This window comes from Thamnophis elegans, chromosome 4 (genome assembly GCF_009769535.1).
Source record: "Thamnophis elegans isolate rThaEle1 chromosome 4, rThaEle1.pri, whole genome shotgun sequence".
NCBI classification, from domain to species: Eukaryota; Metazoa; Chordata; class Lepidosauria; order Squamata; family Colubridae; genus Thamnophis; species Thamnophis elegans.
Window position 1 is genome coordinate 40793722 of NC_045544.1, and position 13701 is coordinate 40807422.

The 13701-nt window shown below is 37.0% G+C and overlaps 1 protein-coding gene across 5 annotated transcripts in view; it reads right to left on the reverse strand.

Annotated features, from left to right (window-relative positions):
- Nucleotides 1-13701, reverse strand: part of PTPRK (protein tyrosine phosphatase receptor type K) — a 434312-nt gene that overhangs the window by 195442 nt on the left and 225169 nt on the right. For all 5 annotated transcript variants that reach the window (XM_032215027.1, XM_032215025.1, XM_032215026.1 and 2 more), the window contains exon 6: nucleotides 10962-11136. In XM_032215027.1, the coding sequence (XP_032070918.1) occupies nucleotides 10962-11136 (175 nt within the window). The remainder of the gene's footprint in view (nucleotides 1-10961; nucleotides 11137-13701) is intronic.

Genomic DNA, 13701 nt, shown 5'->3' on the forward strand with positions numbered 1-13701 from the left:
AATTTGACTTCCAACATCCAAGCATTACAACAAGAGATTAGAGATACTCAAACACAACTTACAATGATAAATTATAACAGAAAAGCGTCTGCAATAAGAGTCAGAGGACTGCCCGAAAAGAAAGGAGAGAACTTGAAACAGACGTTTGTAGAAGCTTTCAGCCAAGCGGTGGGAGGTCCGGGATTCAATTTTGATTGGAATATTCGAAAAATCTATCGCCAGAATTCGTGTGTAGCAGAACAACGACAGCTACCAAGAGACATAATTATATACTTTTTCACAAGAGAATCCAGAAATGCGATCATCCAAAAGTTTTACAACAACAGGCTCCGAATCGATGGCCATGATTTGTTTCTCTTTAAAGAAATCCCGCTCCAGATGCTGCAAGCAAGGAGAGGCTATACTTTTTTAACCCAAGAACTTAGAAATCGTCAAATACAGTATAAATGGGAAGCTCCAGTTGGAATCACAGTTACACTCGAAAATCAAAGATTTCGTATTAATTCTGTTTCGGAAGCTCGGGACTTTTATTATAAAACTCTGAAGGCGGGGCTTCTTGACTCACTCGGAAATGCGGAGGGACAAGGTGAAGGAAAGACAAGCAGCAATTCACTTGGTTACAAGAAGGAGGGAGTTGTTCTCCCCCTACTGGAGAGGCAGAAGAGCGGAAACTGAGGATTTAGCCATATTTTCAAAGCAGCGGGACACGTGGTCATAAGGCAGAGGGTTGCCTTCTCTTTCCGGAAGGGCAGAAGAGTAAAGAATATAGATCCAGCGATGTCTTTAAAATACTTTCTAAGCTCTTGGACTGATTAAAATTTTAGGATTTCTGTCTGGTATGAAATGGCAAAGCTGTGTACCGATGGGGAATGGAAAGAAGCATTGCTTATTTTGGACAGATATTATACGGGACTTTTATAAGACTTATTTGAATTTCAATCCAAACTGCGCATGAATTGTTTTCTGTGAGGAAAGCGGGGATTAAGATTTATTTGAAATGCGGTTTGGGATGAATGGAGTCGGGAGGAGTGGGGCAGAAGGGAAGGTGGAGCGGGATATCGATGAAGGGATCTTGGGATTGAATGAAGTGGTATGGATTTTGGGCACATATTTTACGGATTTATATGCTTGAAGTATAACATAAAAAGCTCAGGATTTTAAAGTGAAGAGCGAGATCCTAATCTTATGGAATTTGGGCTTGGGAGGAATGGAGATGAGAAACGAAGGGTAGGAAGATGAGTAGCGAAAGTATGATTAGACTGCTCTGTATTTGAAGATAAATCGATTTTTGTATAAACTAATATTTGAATATAAGGTTAAGAAAGGCTATCTGGAGAGTCTACAGGAAGAAGGGGGTAAATATCAAAGAAGTAAGGGACGAGGATAAAATATAAATGGAATGATTTACACTGTTTAAATTTTAAGAATGATTGGAGGCTGAGCATAATGCAAAAGATTTTTAATTTTTTTTATTTTTATTTATTTTTTCGTTTTTTTTTCTTTTTCGGAGTGTTCTTTTTATTTTATTTTCATTATTATTGTTAATAAGATATTTTAGAATGGTACTGAACTATGCCGGGTGTGGGACCTGGGAAGTCGGAGGGGATTAGGGAGGGGGGTTCATTGGGGGTGGGTGGGTGGGTGGAGATATAGTTTCAATATATAGAATAAGAAGAATACACTTGTATACTGTTGATCCTTATCTTTTCTTTTTATTTTTCTCTTTTTTTTCTTTTTATTTTTTTTTAGGAATAGAGAAATGCACCAAAGTGAGAAGTAGAGGAAAGGAAGAGGGAGAAGTAAGGAGGGAGGAAGAGGGGAATGTAAGGAGGATGAGAGGGGAAGGAGGGTGAGGAAGGTGAGAAAGGAAGATAGGAGGGGAAAGGGAAGTAAGAGGGGTGATCGTTGGAGGGAGAAAGGAAAGTTGGAGGGGGAGAAGAAGGGGTGTATGAAAGTGATAGGTTATGAGTTGTGTTTAGGTTGGGGTTTTTCTTTTTTTATTATTATATTATTATTATTGCAAATATTCAGTATATAAGTGAATGTACAAAATTGAAAATGAAAATGAGTAAAACATTTAAACACGAAAAAGAGACCCAAGTTCTAGTCCAGGTTATAGTCCTCCTTCAGCTCATTTAATGCCTCTGGGCCAATCATTGTCTCTGATTTGCCTCTTAGAATAGAAGAGGGAGCCCTAAGTTCTTGTACATAGGAAGGAGGGAGGGAAGGAAGGAAGGAAATAATGTTTATTCCCCTGAAAGAATATTGAAGAAATTGAACTGAATGTGAACATTATGGCGCCTTGTTTTTTTTATTCTTATTTCATTTGATAAAAGAAATTGCTGTTTTTCAAATAAAAAGGTTTCAGAACGATTCACATGAATGGAAGAGGGCTCTTAAGTCTGCTTTTATCCAAGGTAGTGAAGGATTTTGGGATTTGTGTGTTGAGGGAAGGAAGAACAGAGTGAGGCAGAGAGACTGTCTTCCCCTTGCATCATCCTTTTTCCGCAGCATTTCTGGCTTTCAAATAATCAAAAGGGATTGACTTCTATGGGTTTTTTCACAGAACACACACCACTTTTCACTGCCTATCAATTTCATCAATTCAAAAATAACAACAAAGGAAGAGAAACAACCTGGGTGTGTGTGTAATAATTGATTAGACGCGTGAGGAAGTATAGTAATAAACTGCTATTCATCAAATTTATCAATCAGAATTTCCTATTAAAACTGAAATAGCGGACTGAAAGCTTGATATAGTTATTATCATAATATAAACTCATGTTTTAAAAAACAAGATTTTTATATGATTATTTAATGGTTCATATTCCTGAGAGTACATACTCTTTATTTCCCATGCCCATTTTAATTTGCTCCATTTTGCAAGCTTTCAGGAGAGTATATAAAGTTTGGGAGTTGGATTTTTAAAAATGGTAATATTGATTTTAAAAATGATAATATTGAATCATGGAAAAAAAGCTATGAATTAGCAAAGATAATATAGTTCTGCATACAGTTTTTTTCCCTAGGCTGAAAGCAAAGCATATACATAGTTGTATATACATTTATTTTCAGCCTCCTGAAGATGTTTAAAGGGATGCATGATAAAATCCCTTCATGTACCCATAAATTATACATTATTTTTAACTGGTTATCAAATTAAATAGCAATTGTTTTGCAGCATCATTAATATTCTTCATAAGACAGTGTACTGTCAGAGCCAGAGGAATGGTGCAGCTTCCCAAACTATATTAAATGACATGGATTCCCAATGTACCAGATAAATTCTTGGTTAACTAATTAACTTTTAGCTTAATGAATCTCGTTCCTTATTCTACAACTAGAGTGATGAAATATTCCCTAATTGGCATTTCAGTGTTACAGAGTTTACTTCTATGCTGCAAGTAATCAGTAAACATTTTGCATCAAGATTAGAGGCTAAAAAACAGAGGGCTCAAAATTAGTTAAATAATTAATTAAACCAATATTGGGTTATGTTGGGTTATTTTTCAGATGGCTACATAGCAATTTAAAGGTAGGTTTGAACAATGAGATAAGAGACTCAACTTCAGCTTGAATCTCTTTGTTATTCAAGGACTGATGGTATAATTAAAAATTCCACATTAATTTATGAAATTATATTTGACGAGATGAAAGCAAGGAGGGATATGAATGTATCATAAATCACACTAGTGATCAAGACCATCAATATAGTTTAGACAGAAATGTTGGGGTAGGTTAACTAAGTTTGTTGATACTAGGTACTTGATACTTTAAGATTGAAAGGCCTTCAGAATTACAAGTCTACAAGGTGAGTCTCACTTTAGTCCATTTAAAAGAAAAGATACTACATGTTTCAGTTTTGTAGGATGCTTATTAATTCATTTTTATACTTTGTAACTTTTGCAATACATTGCAAAGGAGTAACTTTAGACCTAAGAATTGATCTTCTCACATGGGAAAAATCTATATTGTTTTCATTTCAATGTAAAATAAGACTTTGAAGATTGATTACTAAAGCACATGATGGCTATTTTAAAGGAAACTTTTGCTCTGTAATGTAAAGTGCTTGAGTTTCCAGTCTGGAAGTAAAAAAATGTGTTGAAGATGACCAAACTCCTTTGAAGATAATCAAAATGGTTTTGAAAGTCCACCTTATAAGAAAGAGATGGAAGATCTGGATCTGCAAGTGGATTTGGTTGATCATATAAAAACCAAAAAAAGACATATAAATGTACCCCAAAAGTAAGCTATCATTTACATTGAAATGTAAGAGATTTATTAGGCTTCCTTCATAGAAAGTATAAATGGACTTGACTAAAAATGGTAAAAACTTCAAGAGAAGAGGAAAGAGGAGTTGATCTATGGGATCAAAGGACAATTGGGAGAAAGTGGGGGAAACCCAGGGAATGTGTTTGTTTAAGGTAAAGGTAAAAGTTCCCCTTGTACATATGTGCTAGTCGTTCCCAACTCTAGAGGGCAGTGCTCATCTCCGTTTCAAAGTCGAAGAGAGCCAGAGCTGTCCGAAGACATCTTCATGATCATGTGGCTGTCATGACTATACACCACAGGCACATGGAATGCTGTTACCTTCCCACCCAAGTGGTCCTATTTTTCTACTTGCACTTTTTTACATGCTTTCAAACTGCTAGAAACTGGCAGAAGCTGGGACAAGTAATGGGCGCTCACTCCATTACACTAGGAATTTGAGCCGTTGAAATGCCGACCTTTCTGATTGTTTACCTGTCTTTAAATAATGAGTTGCTAACTTTGGTGATGTTTAATGGTTAATGGTTATCTAGATTGGACAGTTTCTTGTTTCAATGGTGGAATAGATTAGTTTGTAATTTGACTATATGAATAAGGAGTTATTAGTAGTGTTTAATAGTTTTCATTTTTATTATTTTTTATGTAATGTTTAATTGTTAAGAGAGGAATGAGGGGATTTACACTAAATGGAAAGAGGGATTAATTAGGTTGTTCATCATTTTTGTTAAATTTTCATGGATCTTTGAGGATCAATAAGGAGAGCTGAAGATATAGAGATGAGTTTATAGAAAATGAGGTGAGGTATGAAGTGGAAGATTTATCTGGTTGTAATTTAAGAGATAGCAGTAAATTGTTACTGTTGAATATGCCTGCTGGGGATGAAGGAGGCAGATGGTTTTTCTTATTACCTGTGATGGAGGGAATTTTTCTTTATTTTGTGTACACTCTATGTGGGTGTAGGTGTATTCTTTTCTTAGGTTTCATTGATAATTGTATATGTTTAATATAATTATTAATAACATTATTGAAGAAAAAACATGCATAGAAGCATAAATCATTTCTAAAGTTGCATCCAATTTTCCCTATAAACATGACAGCTTTGGCTGGAGAAAGAGAGTCATACCTCAAAATACCTTGATGGTACTATGTTGAGGAAAATGACTGTTTTCCAAAACCAACAAAAAAGAATTATCCACCATGTATCATGGTGGGTAGGATATCATTTACACATTCTGTCTACTGAAGCCACTTCCACCCAGCAAAGGAATAGCTATATACAAATAAACTGGGTAAAGCACCTCTTCACATCAACAGGCATAGGAACAAAAAGCAGCGGGAAAGACTACTACCATAAAAAAGAGAGAGGGCAATGCTGTAGCTCTGTCTCTGCCTATTCCCTTTTCATGGCCCAAATGAAGGTTGTTTGCAGAAGCACCTGCCCAAAATAATTACATTCCAATTAGGAAAGTATTCAGTAATATTACAATATGCCTATAAAGCACAAGCAGAATTTTGCTCAACTATCTTCTTAAACTAATACAAGGAATTTTACTTGGAAGGAATTCATTACAATTGCAGAACTGCTTTACATCCAGAAATGTAGATTACTTTTAATTACAAATAGGTGCAAATGGTTTATTTTGCTGTTAGACTTTGTTTCTATTGTCAGCATAAATATATTTTTTCCCAATGCTAAGCATTTACATTCTAAAACCTCTCATAATTCAAAGGAGTTGAATAATTATAGATTCTATTCCCTACATACACACACATATCAGACAATAGAAATACCAATTAAAATAAACAAATCCTTTTTCTGCAACTTGAGCTAATATATTCTTTCTCCCCACCCACATTTCTTTTTCTTTATACAGATTCAGCTCGCTCTCTCCTCTCTCTCTCAAGTAAGTGTGTGCGAGTATGTGTGTGTGAAGGAGAGAGAGAGAGAGAGGGAGGGAGGGAGGGAGGGAGAGAGAGAGAGAGAGAGAGAGAGAGAGAGAGAGAGAGAGAATGGAACATAATACATTAGCCTTTATTTTTATTTTATACAGTATACAATAGTATACTCATCATGAGTTGAATGATCCATAAAGCTACATCTGAATACAATACTGTAATTGGACATTGCAATTTGTGTTCATCCTAACTGGACACTATTCCAAACCCAGTCTCTGAAATCAGGATTATATTGCACTGACCAGTGCCAATATTTTACCCTTAATACCAGCTAACAAGATATCTGTGCCAGACCTCTGGTATAATAAATAACTGAGCAGCTGAAACTGAATCTAGAAAGAACCTCAAATAGCCCATCAATGTGCTATTTTATAGGTAACATTAACAGGGTCATGATTAGCCATTTCCTGTGAATGATTAAAGAACCAAATTCTTTCAAAATCCTTGAAAGATGTGTTCTGGTTGAGCCTTGTGACACCTCTTTCAAAATTGTTCTCAAACAGAACAAGTGCCCAGAGGACTGAAGGTTACCGATATATCACAAATCACCTTATTTCATCCTAGGAGGGAAAAAATAATTATATCTGCAAAAAGTGATATGAGCCACATTTTAGATATAATACCCAATTATCCATTTCATTTTCATTTATACATGCTGGGTAAGATCATTTATCATGTTTCATGAGAATGACTAGGAAGCACACACAGCCAATTTGGATAGGTAGCAAATTACTCACCATATTAACATAGGTTTATAAGATCACATCAACAAGTGTTGTGCATAAATGAGATAATTACATTTACAATGAGCAGAAATATTTGAGATGCAGAAATAATGGTCTCCTAATTGAACATCCTGGTTTGTTTTCTTAAGTATAGTAATTTAGATCCAGCAATCAAGATTGACTGCTGCTGGAACACCAGCCAGGTGTTACTGCACGGCTCTGAATCTGGAGATGAATCTTTTATCATCAAGTCTTCCTTCTCGCCATCATGTTTCTGAGACAGCTTGGAATGATAGTGCTGGACCTTCACATTACTGCTCCTTGAACTCCATCTCATCCATCTTTTGCATCATGCCTGATTTGCAGCAAAGTATCATCTCCCTGCTGCAAAACCAAGTGTGAACCCAATCATGCCTCTAACCTAGAGTGCCACTCTAATAGTAATTGATTTTTTAGAGCTACACTCAGAACGTGGAAATCCCATCTTTGGGAATTCATAAAGAGAGATGATAAAAAATGCAATTGCTTCAGAGAACTCAAATCTATTTATTTATTTGCTTCTTTTCTTTAAATATAAATGTTACTGGTGTTTGTTTTGTATTAGTCCCAGATATACCCACATATGGAAAATTGCAAATATTCTGTGTGTATAGACACACAGTGTTTTTTTTTAGAATACTTCAAATTAAATAGAATACCTTTAGACATTTAAATTAATATATTTAATATGTATTCACCCTGTGCACCAAAAGTGGAACTTATTATTAACCCCTAGTTCATCATTCAAATAAAGCCTGTTTCAAAATCTCCACTGACAATAAACCATCAAGATTAAGTATAGTAATTAAGTTTCATCTGAATACAGCTATAAAAATTTAATAAATCAAAATGATCAAAATGCCCCAGTGGCAGATTGGAATTCTGTTTCCAATTCCAATTCTCTTTAATACATGGCTTCACTGACATCTTGCATTTTCTCATATCTAGGCTGAATTCCAAATGGTTTCTGCTTTCTGCTGTTACCAAGCACTGGGCAACCAATCTAGTTATCCAATCTCTTTTCAGCAATCCAGCACAACCCTTGAGAGATGTCAGAGTTGGTAGATTTTTCTCTTGTACTCATCAGTGAATGGCAGACAAGAATCAAATATTATGAAAATCTCCCTTCTGAACTCATTAGAACAGAATATTCTGATTCTATATTTCTGCCCAAGGATTTCTTTTTATACAATATTAACAAAAGAAAAGTCTTTGAAGGGCTAATTAAGAGCTGCATCCTATTTTGAGATGAATCCAGGATTTCTGATTTTAAAACATCTAATAAACATAGCATATTTTCCTGCCCAATACATACAGCCTGAGCAGAGTATTAACACAGCCAGCATGCCAGTCTATCTAAAAAAAGAACCTTTTCATGAAAACCTTCAATAAGGATGTATCTATTTTAGATTTTAATATAATATCTGGGATGATGAACTCAAAAATATGTCTACCATCAGGTCACTGTGGATGACAAAATTCTTTCTGCAGTTGACTAAATGTGCACAATGCACTGCACAAACCAGCATCCAAACTCTTTTTAACTCTAGAAAAGACAAGAAACTGAGCCTGAGATAATGAATTCTTGATTTGGGAGAATTATTAAAGTAATCTCTCCTTTTGGGAATTATTTTCATGACCAAAAAAATAAGATCGAACTGAGTAGAAATAGTTTTATTATTAATATCCTTCCCAGATGTTACTGCAATTCCTGTGAATAATTACTAGTCTATATGCTACTATCACAGAGCATTTGGAAGGAGACCATCCATCTTTTGATTCATTTAGAAATATGTTTACTATGATACATTGTGAATATCAAAATAGAGGAAGTAGACCCAGACTCATAGATCTGAATTAGATATATGTAATTGTTCCTAGAGTCTATCTTCTGCTACTTGACTAAACAATGACAGTGACAGATAATGAACAGGAACACTTAAAGGGAAATGTCTCCTTAAGTAAAGGAGTAAATAAATAAAACACAAATTCAATTTTATATTTTTCCCTTTTACAAACTCAGCAAATATAAATAATTTGAATTACTCATATGGCATAATATTTGATGTTTTCTTCACAGACATTAGAATTGATAGAAATAATACAGCCCCTATTCCTCATCATTTCCATGCTTTTCCAAAACCATTAGCATCTGTTCCTAAAAGCTGTAAATAAAAAAATTAAAAGGATTAATTTTTAAATAAAACCTGTATTTATTTCAAAATTGATCCTTTTTTAATTAAAAATGTAAATACATGCTGGTTTTATTTAAAAATTAGTTTTATAAAAATAGTGCTTAAAATGTAATAAATAATATGAAAATATGAAAAAAATAAAAATTTGTAAATAAGTAAAGAAATATTAGGAGTCCCTTTCAATCATATGTTTTACTAATAACAAAAAATTCTCCTAAGGAAAGAAGGTATCTGGTACCGGTTCATCAATGTTCAAGAATATAATCCATAATCTGTACCACTGTTTTACTCACAGGGCACATTTTTAGGAAACATATCAGAGAGAGACCAAGAATGCAGTAATAGTTAATGGCTGGGACTACTAGGGGGAGGGCCAGGTTCCAGGCCACCATCAACCATGCGTTTCATTGAATGACTCTGGACCAGTCACTTTCTCTCTCTCTCTTAGCTTATCCTACTTCAACAGTAGTCTATCCTTTATACTGTAAGGATGAAATTAATGGAGATCCTCCTGTAAGCTCCCTTGTGTTCCAGGAGGTATAGCAGACTAAAAATTCAATAAATCAGTTCAACTATGAAGGTGCAACTTCCTATAGCATTTGACAACTGTCTTAAAACAATAAAAATGACATAATTTGATGTGTACTGTTATCCATGAAACTAAGGTTTGATTTTTACTGCACCATTTTCTGATGGACTTCATTTACCCTGTTCATTTTCTAACTTTCTGCTGGCTTACCAATATTAAGTGTTAAACTACATGTTCTGACCATATATTCCTGGCAATAGAACTGAGCCAATTTTAATCTAGTTTATCAACAGCCGGTCTTATTCATCTCACATTGATTAAAGCCTAGAAGTGTCAATGTTTGTCTTCTACAAGTTGAAGATAGTCTCATTAGTCAAAATGATATAGAAGCAATACTCAAGATATGACAAAATAAATTGCATTTCATCGTATCATGTTTTTTCCCCCCTACAGTTAAGGCTCACATAGATCAAGATTCGTCAGTATGAGAAATTCAGCACTGAAATTTTTGTTTGTTCCAAATAGCAATAGAAAGTCCTTAAGCATGCCCTGTCACTTTGGGTTTAGAAAGGAACGCACTAATAAACTCTTACCCCCGGTCATTTTTGACTATGGGCAACATTATGCCAGCTTTTATTAAAGGCAATTCATATCACTGGCCCAAAAATTTCCTTTAAAATTACCATCTTTTGTGTCCATAGAATACGACATTGGCGTTAAAGTGCCATTAAGATATAGGTCCTGTCATTGTACTTAATTTTCAGCACAGTTTTAACACTGGAGAAGCTTTCTCCCCAGGGTTTGTTTTTGACTAATGAGGCTTGTTTGATGGTTAACGAAACAAACAAGAAGAAAACACTTTCACTGGGTATTGCTTTTGAAATAATATAGTAAGCATAGCACTCTATATCCTCCAGCTATGAACTCATACTCCCAGGATTTTAGATACAACTTTTAAAATAAAGGGTACATCTAGCAATTTCATTAATTTTAATCAACAACCCAATGTAATAATCATCTATATAACTGCGAGGTTTATAATAGTGTGATTTACTAGTCCACTAGTAAAGCTAGTTGGTAGTCTTTGGGTCCATTGCTCTGTCTCAGCCCAACCCAACCTATTTTTTGGAGGGTTGGTTGTGGAGAAAAGTGAGAGGAGTTGTTTTGAGCTTCTGATGGAATATCAATCAAATAAATTAATAGTAAAATATAAAGGGATCATGTCTGAGACAGCTAAGAAACCCTTACCTCGAACAATAAGTTGAGCAAAGTTGGAAACGCCAGATCCTCTCTCAGATTGAGTAACACAACGATATAAATCCTGATCTGTTTTTGTTACTTCCTGAAGTTTAAAGGTAGCAGCAAAACGTCTGTGATTTATGTTTTTTGTTTGGGCCACTGGAATATCTTCTCCATTGCGTCTCTGAAAACAATAAAACTCAGTGTTACAAAAAGGATGGATGATATTGACATCATGTATCTGTTCGGAACAGTTTAAATACTAAAAGGAAAATAACTGATGAATTCCATTCATCAAAATGTGGCTTCACAATGTTTGAAAAGAAACACCTCCTGAACTTCTATTATGTTTGTTTACCTAAGTAATTTTAAAATATGCCTTTTCTGAGTAAGGGTGATAAGCATTAAACACCATATAAATAATTGTATTTTAATCATTTTTAATTCCAGATTGCTATGATGGTCAACATAAATGAGGGAAAAGAATAGTGATGGGGGTATGAGTGTGGTGTTGCACATAATCAGTTAACATACTTCAGAAGTTGGAATTTCACAATTTCACAGAGGTTTTGTGCACCATGTCACCTAGTAAGACTGACACAATGCTTTTTCTAAGAATAGCAGAATTACTGTAGGAAAGAAAGTTGGGTTGCTGCAGAATGGACATTAGTCTTGGCACATTCAGTGAACAGCACAACAGCCAGAACACCAAAGAATTTCCTCTGAAAGGCCAAAAAATACTGCAAGAAGTCATAGGATCCTGAAACATTCAGTTCTGAACTGTTTCCTTTATGTGGAACAGTGTTCCACACTTGATAGTTTTGAAAACATCCAGTGTTGTGTTTTGAGAATCATGGAATATGCTCTTCTTGATAGCATTCATGCTACCCCAAAATTAAATGAAAATCTTTGCATTGGTCAGTATTGAAATTATTGTAATAAAACAAAAATGAAAAGTAGCTTAACAAAATTAAATAATTTCTGTTTAGCAAGTCTCAGAAAATGTCCAATGTCCAATTTAAATCATAAGATCTCTAATCTCTGTTATGACTTACAGCAAACAAAAAGGTTCTTTTTCCTAACAAAAAGCTGTTTATTTTAATTAGCTAGTTCCAAAACCTTATATTAAAAATTTCAATATCCCTCAGACCGAGCACTCTTGAAAACCTGCATCGGAGCATATCTATCGGCAATACGGACAGCTAAGAACAATCACATTGCCGCTCTGATAGAGTCCGCTGAGTCACGTCCTGCCGCCTTGTTTAGGGTGACCCGCTCCCTCCTAAATACGAGGGTTGCGGATAACCCCTTACAAGGTAGAGCAGAGGATATGTCCAGTTCCTCGCGGACAAAGTTGCTTGGCTTCGGATGGACCTGGACTCCAATTGCGCAGAGCCAGCCGGGGTACCGGGGGAAGGTCTTGAACAACATCTCTGGACTGACTTTCAACCTGTTGCTCCTGATGAAGTGGACAAGGCCATTGGAGCAGTGAGTACTGCCACTTGTGTACTGGACCCGTGTCCCTCCTGGCTGGTCGCGAACAGCAAGGAGGTGACGCGGAGCTGGATCCAGGCGATGGTGAGTGCTTCTCTTTGGGAGGGCTTCTTCCCACCGGCACTGAAGATAGCGGTGGTGAGACCCCTCCTGAAGAAGCCATCGTTGGACCCAGCTAGTTTGAACAACTACCGGCCAGTCTCCAACCTCCCTTTCATTGGGAAGGTTGTTGAGAAAGTGGTAGCCTCTCAACTCCGACGGTCCTTGGAGGAAACCGATTATCTGGACGCCTTTCAGTCTGGATTCAGGCCTGGCTACAGCACGGAAATCGCTTTGGTCGCACTGACCGATGATCTCTGGAGAGCCAGGGATGGAGGTTATTCCTCCATCCTAGTGTTCCTTGACCTCTCAGCGGCCTTCGATACCATCGACCATGGTATCCTTCTGCGACGGTTACGAGAGGTGGGAGTGGGCGGCACCGTTTTTCGGTGGTTCTCCTCCTACCTCTCGGACAGGTCGCAGTCGGTGTTAGTTGGGGGAGAGAGGTTGACCCCTAGGCCCTTGAAATATGGGGTTCCTCAGGGTTCGGTCCTATCCCCCCTTCTGTTCAATATCTACATGAAGCCATTGGGTGAGATCATTTGACGGCACGGGATAAAATACCATCAATATGCGGACGATACTCAGTTGTATCTGTCCGCCCCGTGCCAACTCAGTGAAGCGGTTGACATGATGTGCCAGTGCCTGGAGGCTGTCAGGGTCTGGATGGGAGTTAACAAGCTTGTACTCAATCCAGACAAGACCGAGTGGCTGTTGTGTTTCCCTCCCAAGAATTTGGCTAGTATTCCATCACTCAGGCTGGGGGGGTGAAAATTTACGCCCCTCAGACAGGGCGCGCAACTTGGGAGTCCTCCTGGACCCACAGCTGACCTTAGAACATCACCTGTCAGCTGTGACCAGGGGGGCATTTGCCCAGGTTCGCCTGGTGCACCAGTTGTGCCCCTACCTGAACCGGGAGGCACTCGCGACAGTCACTCATGCCCTCGTGACCTCAAGACTGGACTACTGCAATGTGCTCTACATGGGGCAGCCTTTGAAGAGTATTCGGAGACTACAACTCGTCCAGAATGCAGCCGCACGAGCGATTGTGGGTGCACCTCGGTACACCCACGTTACACCTATCCTCCGCGAGCTGCACTGGTTACCGATCGGTCTCCGGATACGCTTCAAAGTGCTAGTCGTAACTTATAAAGCC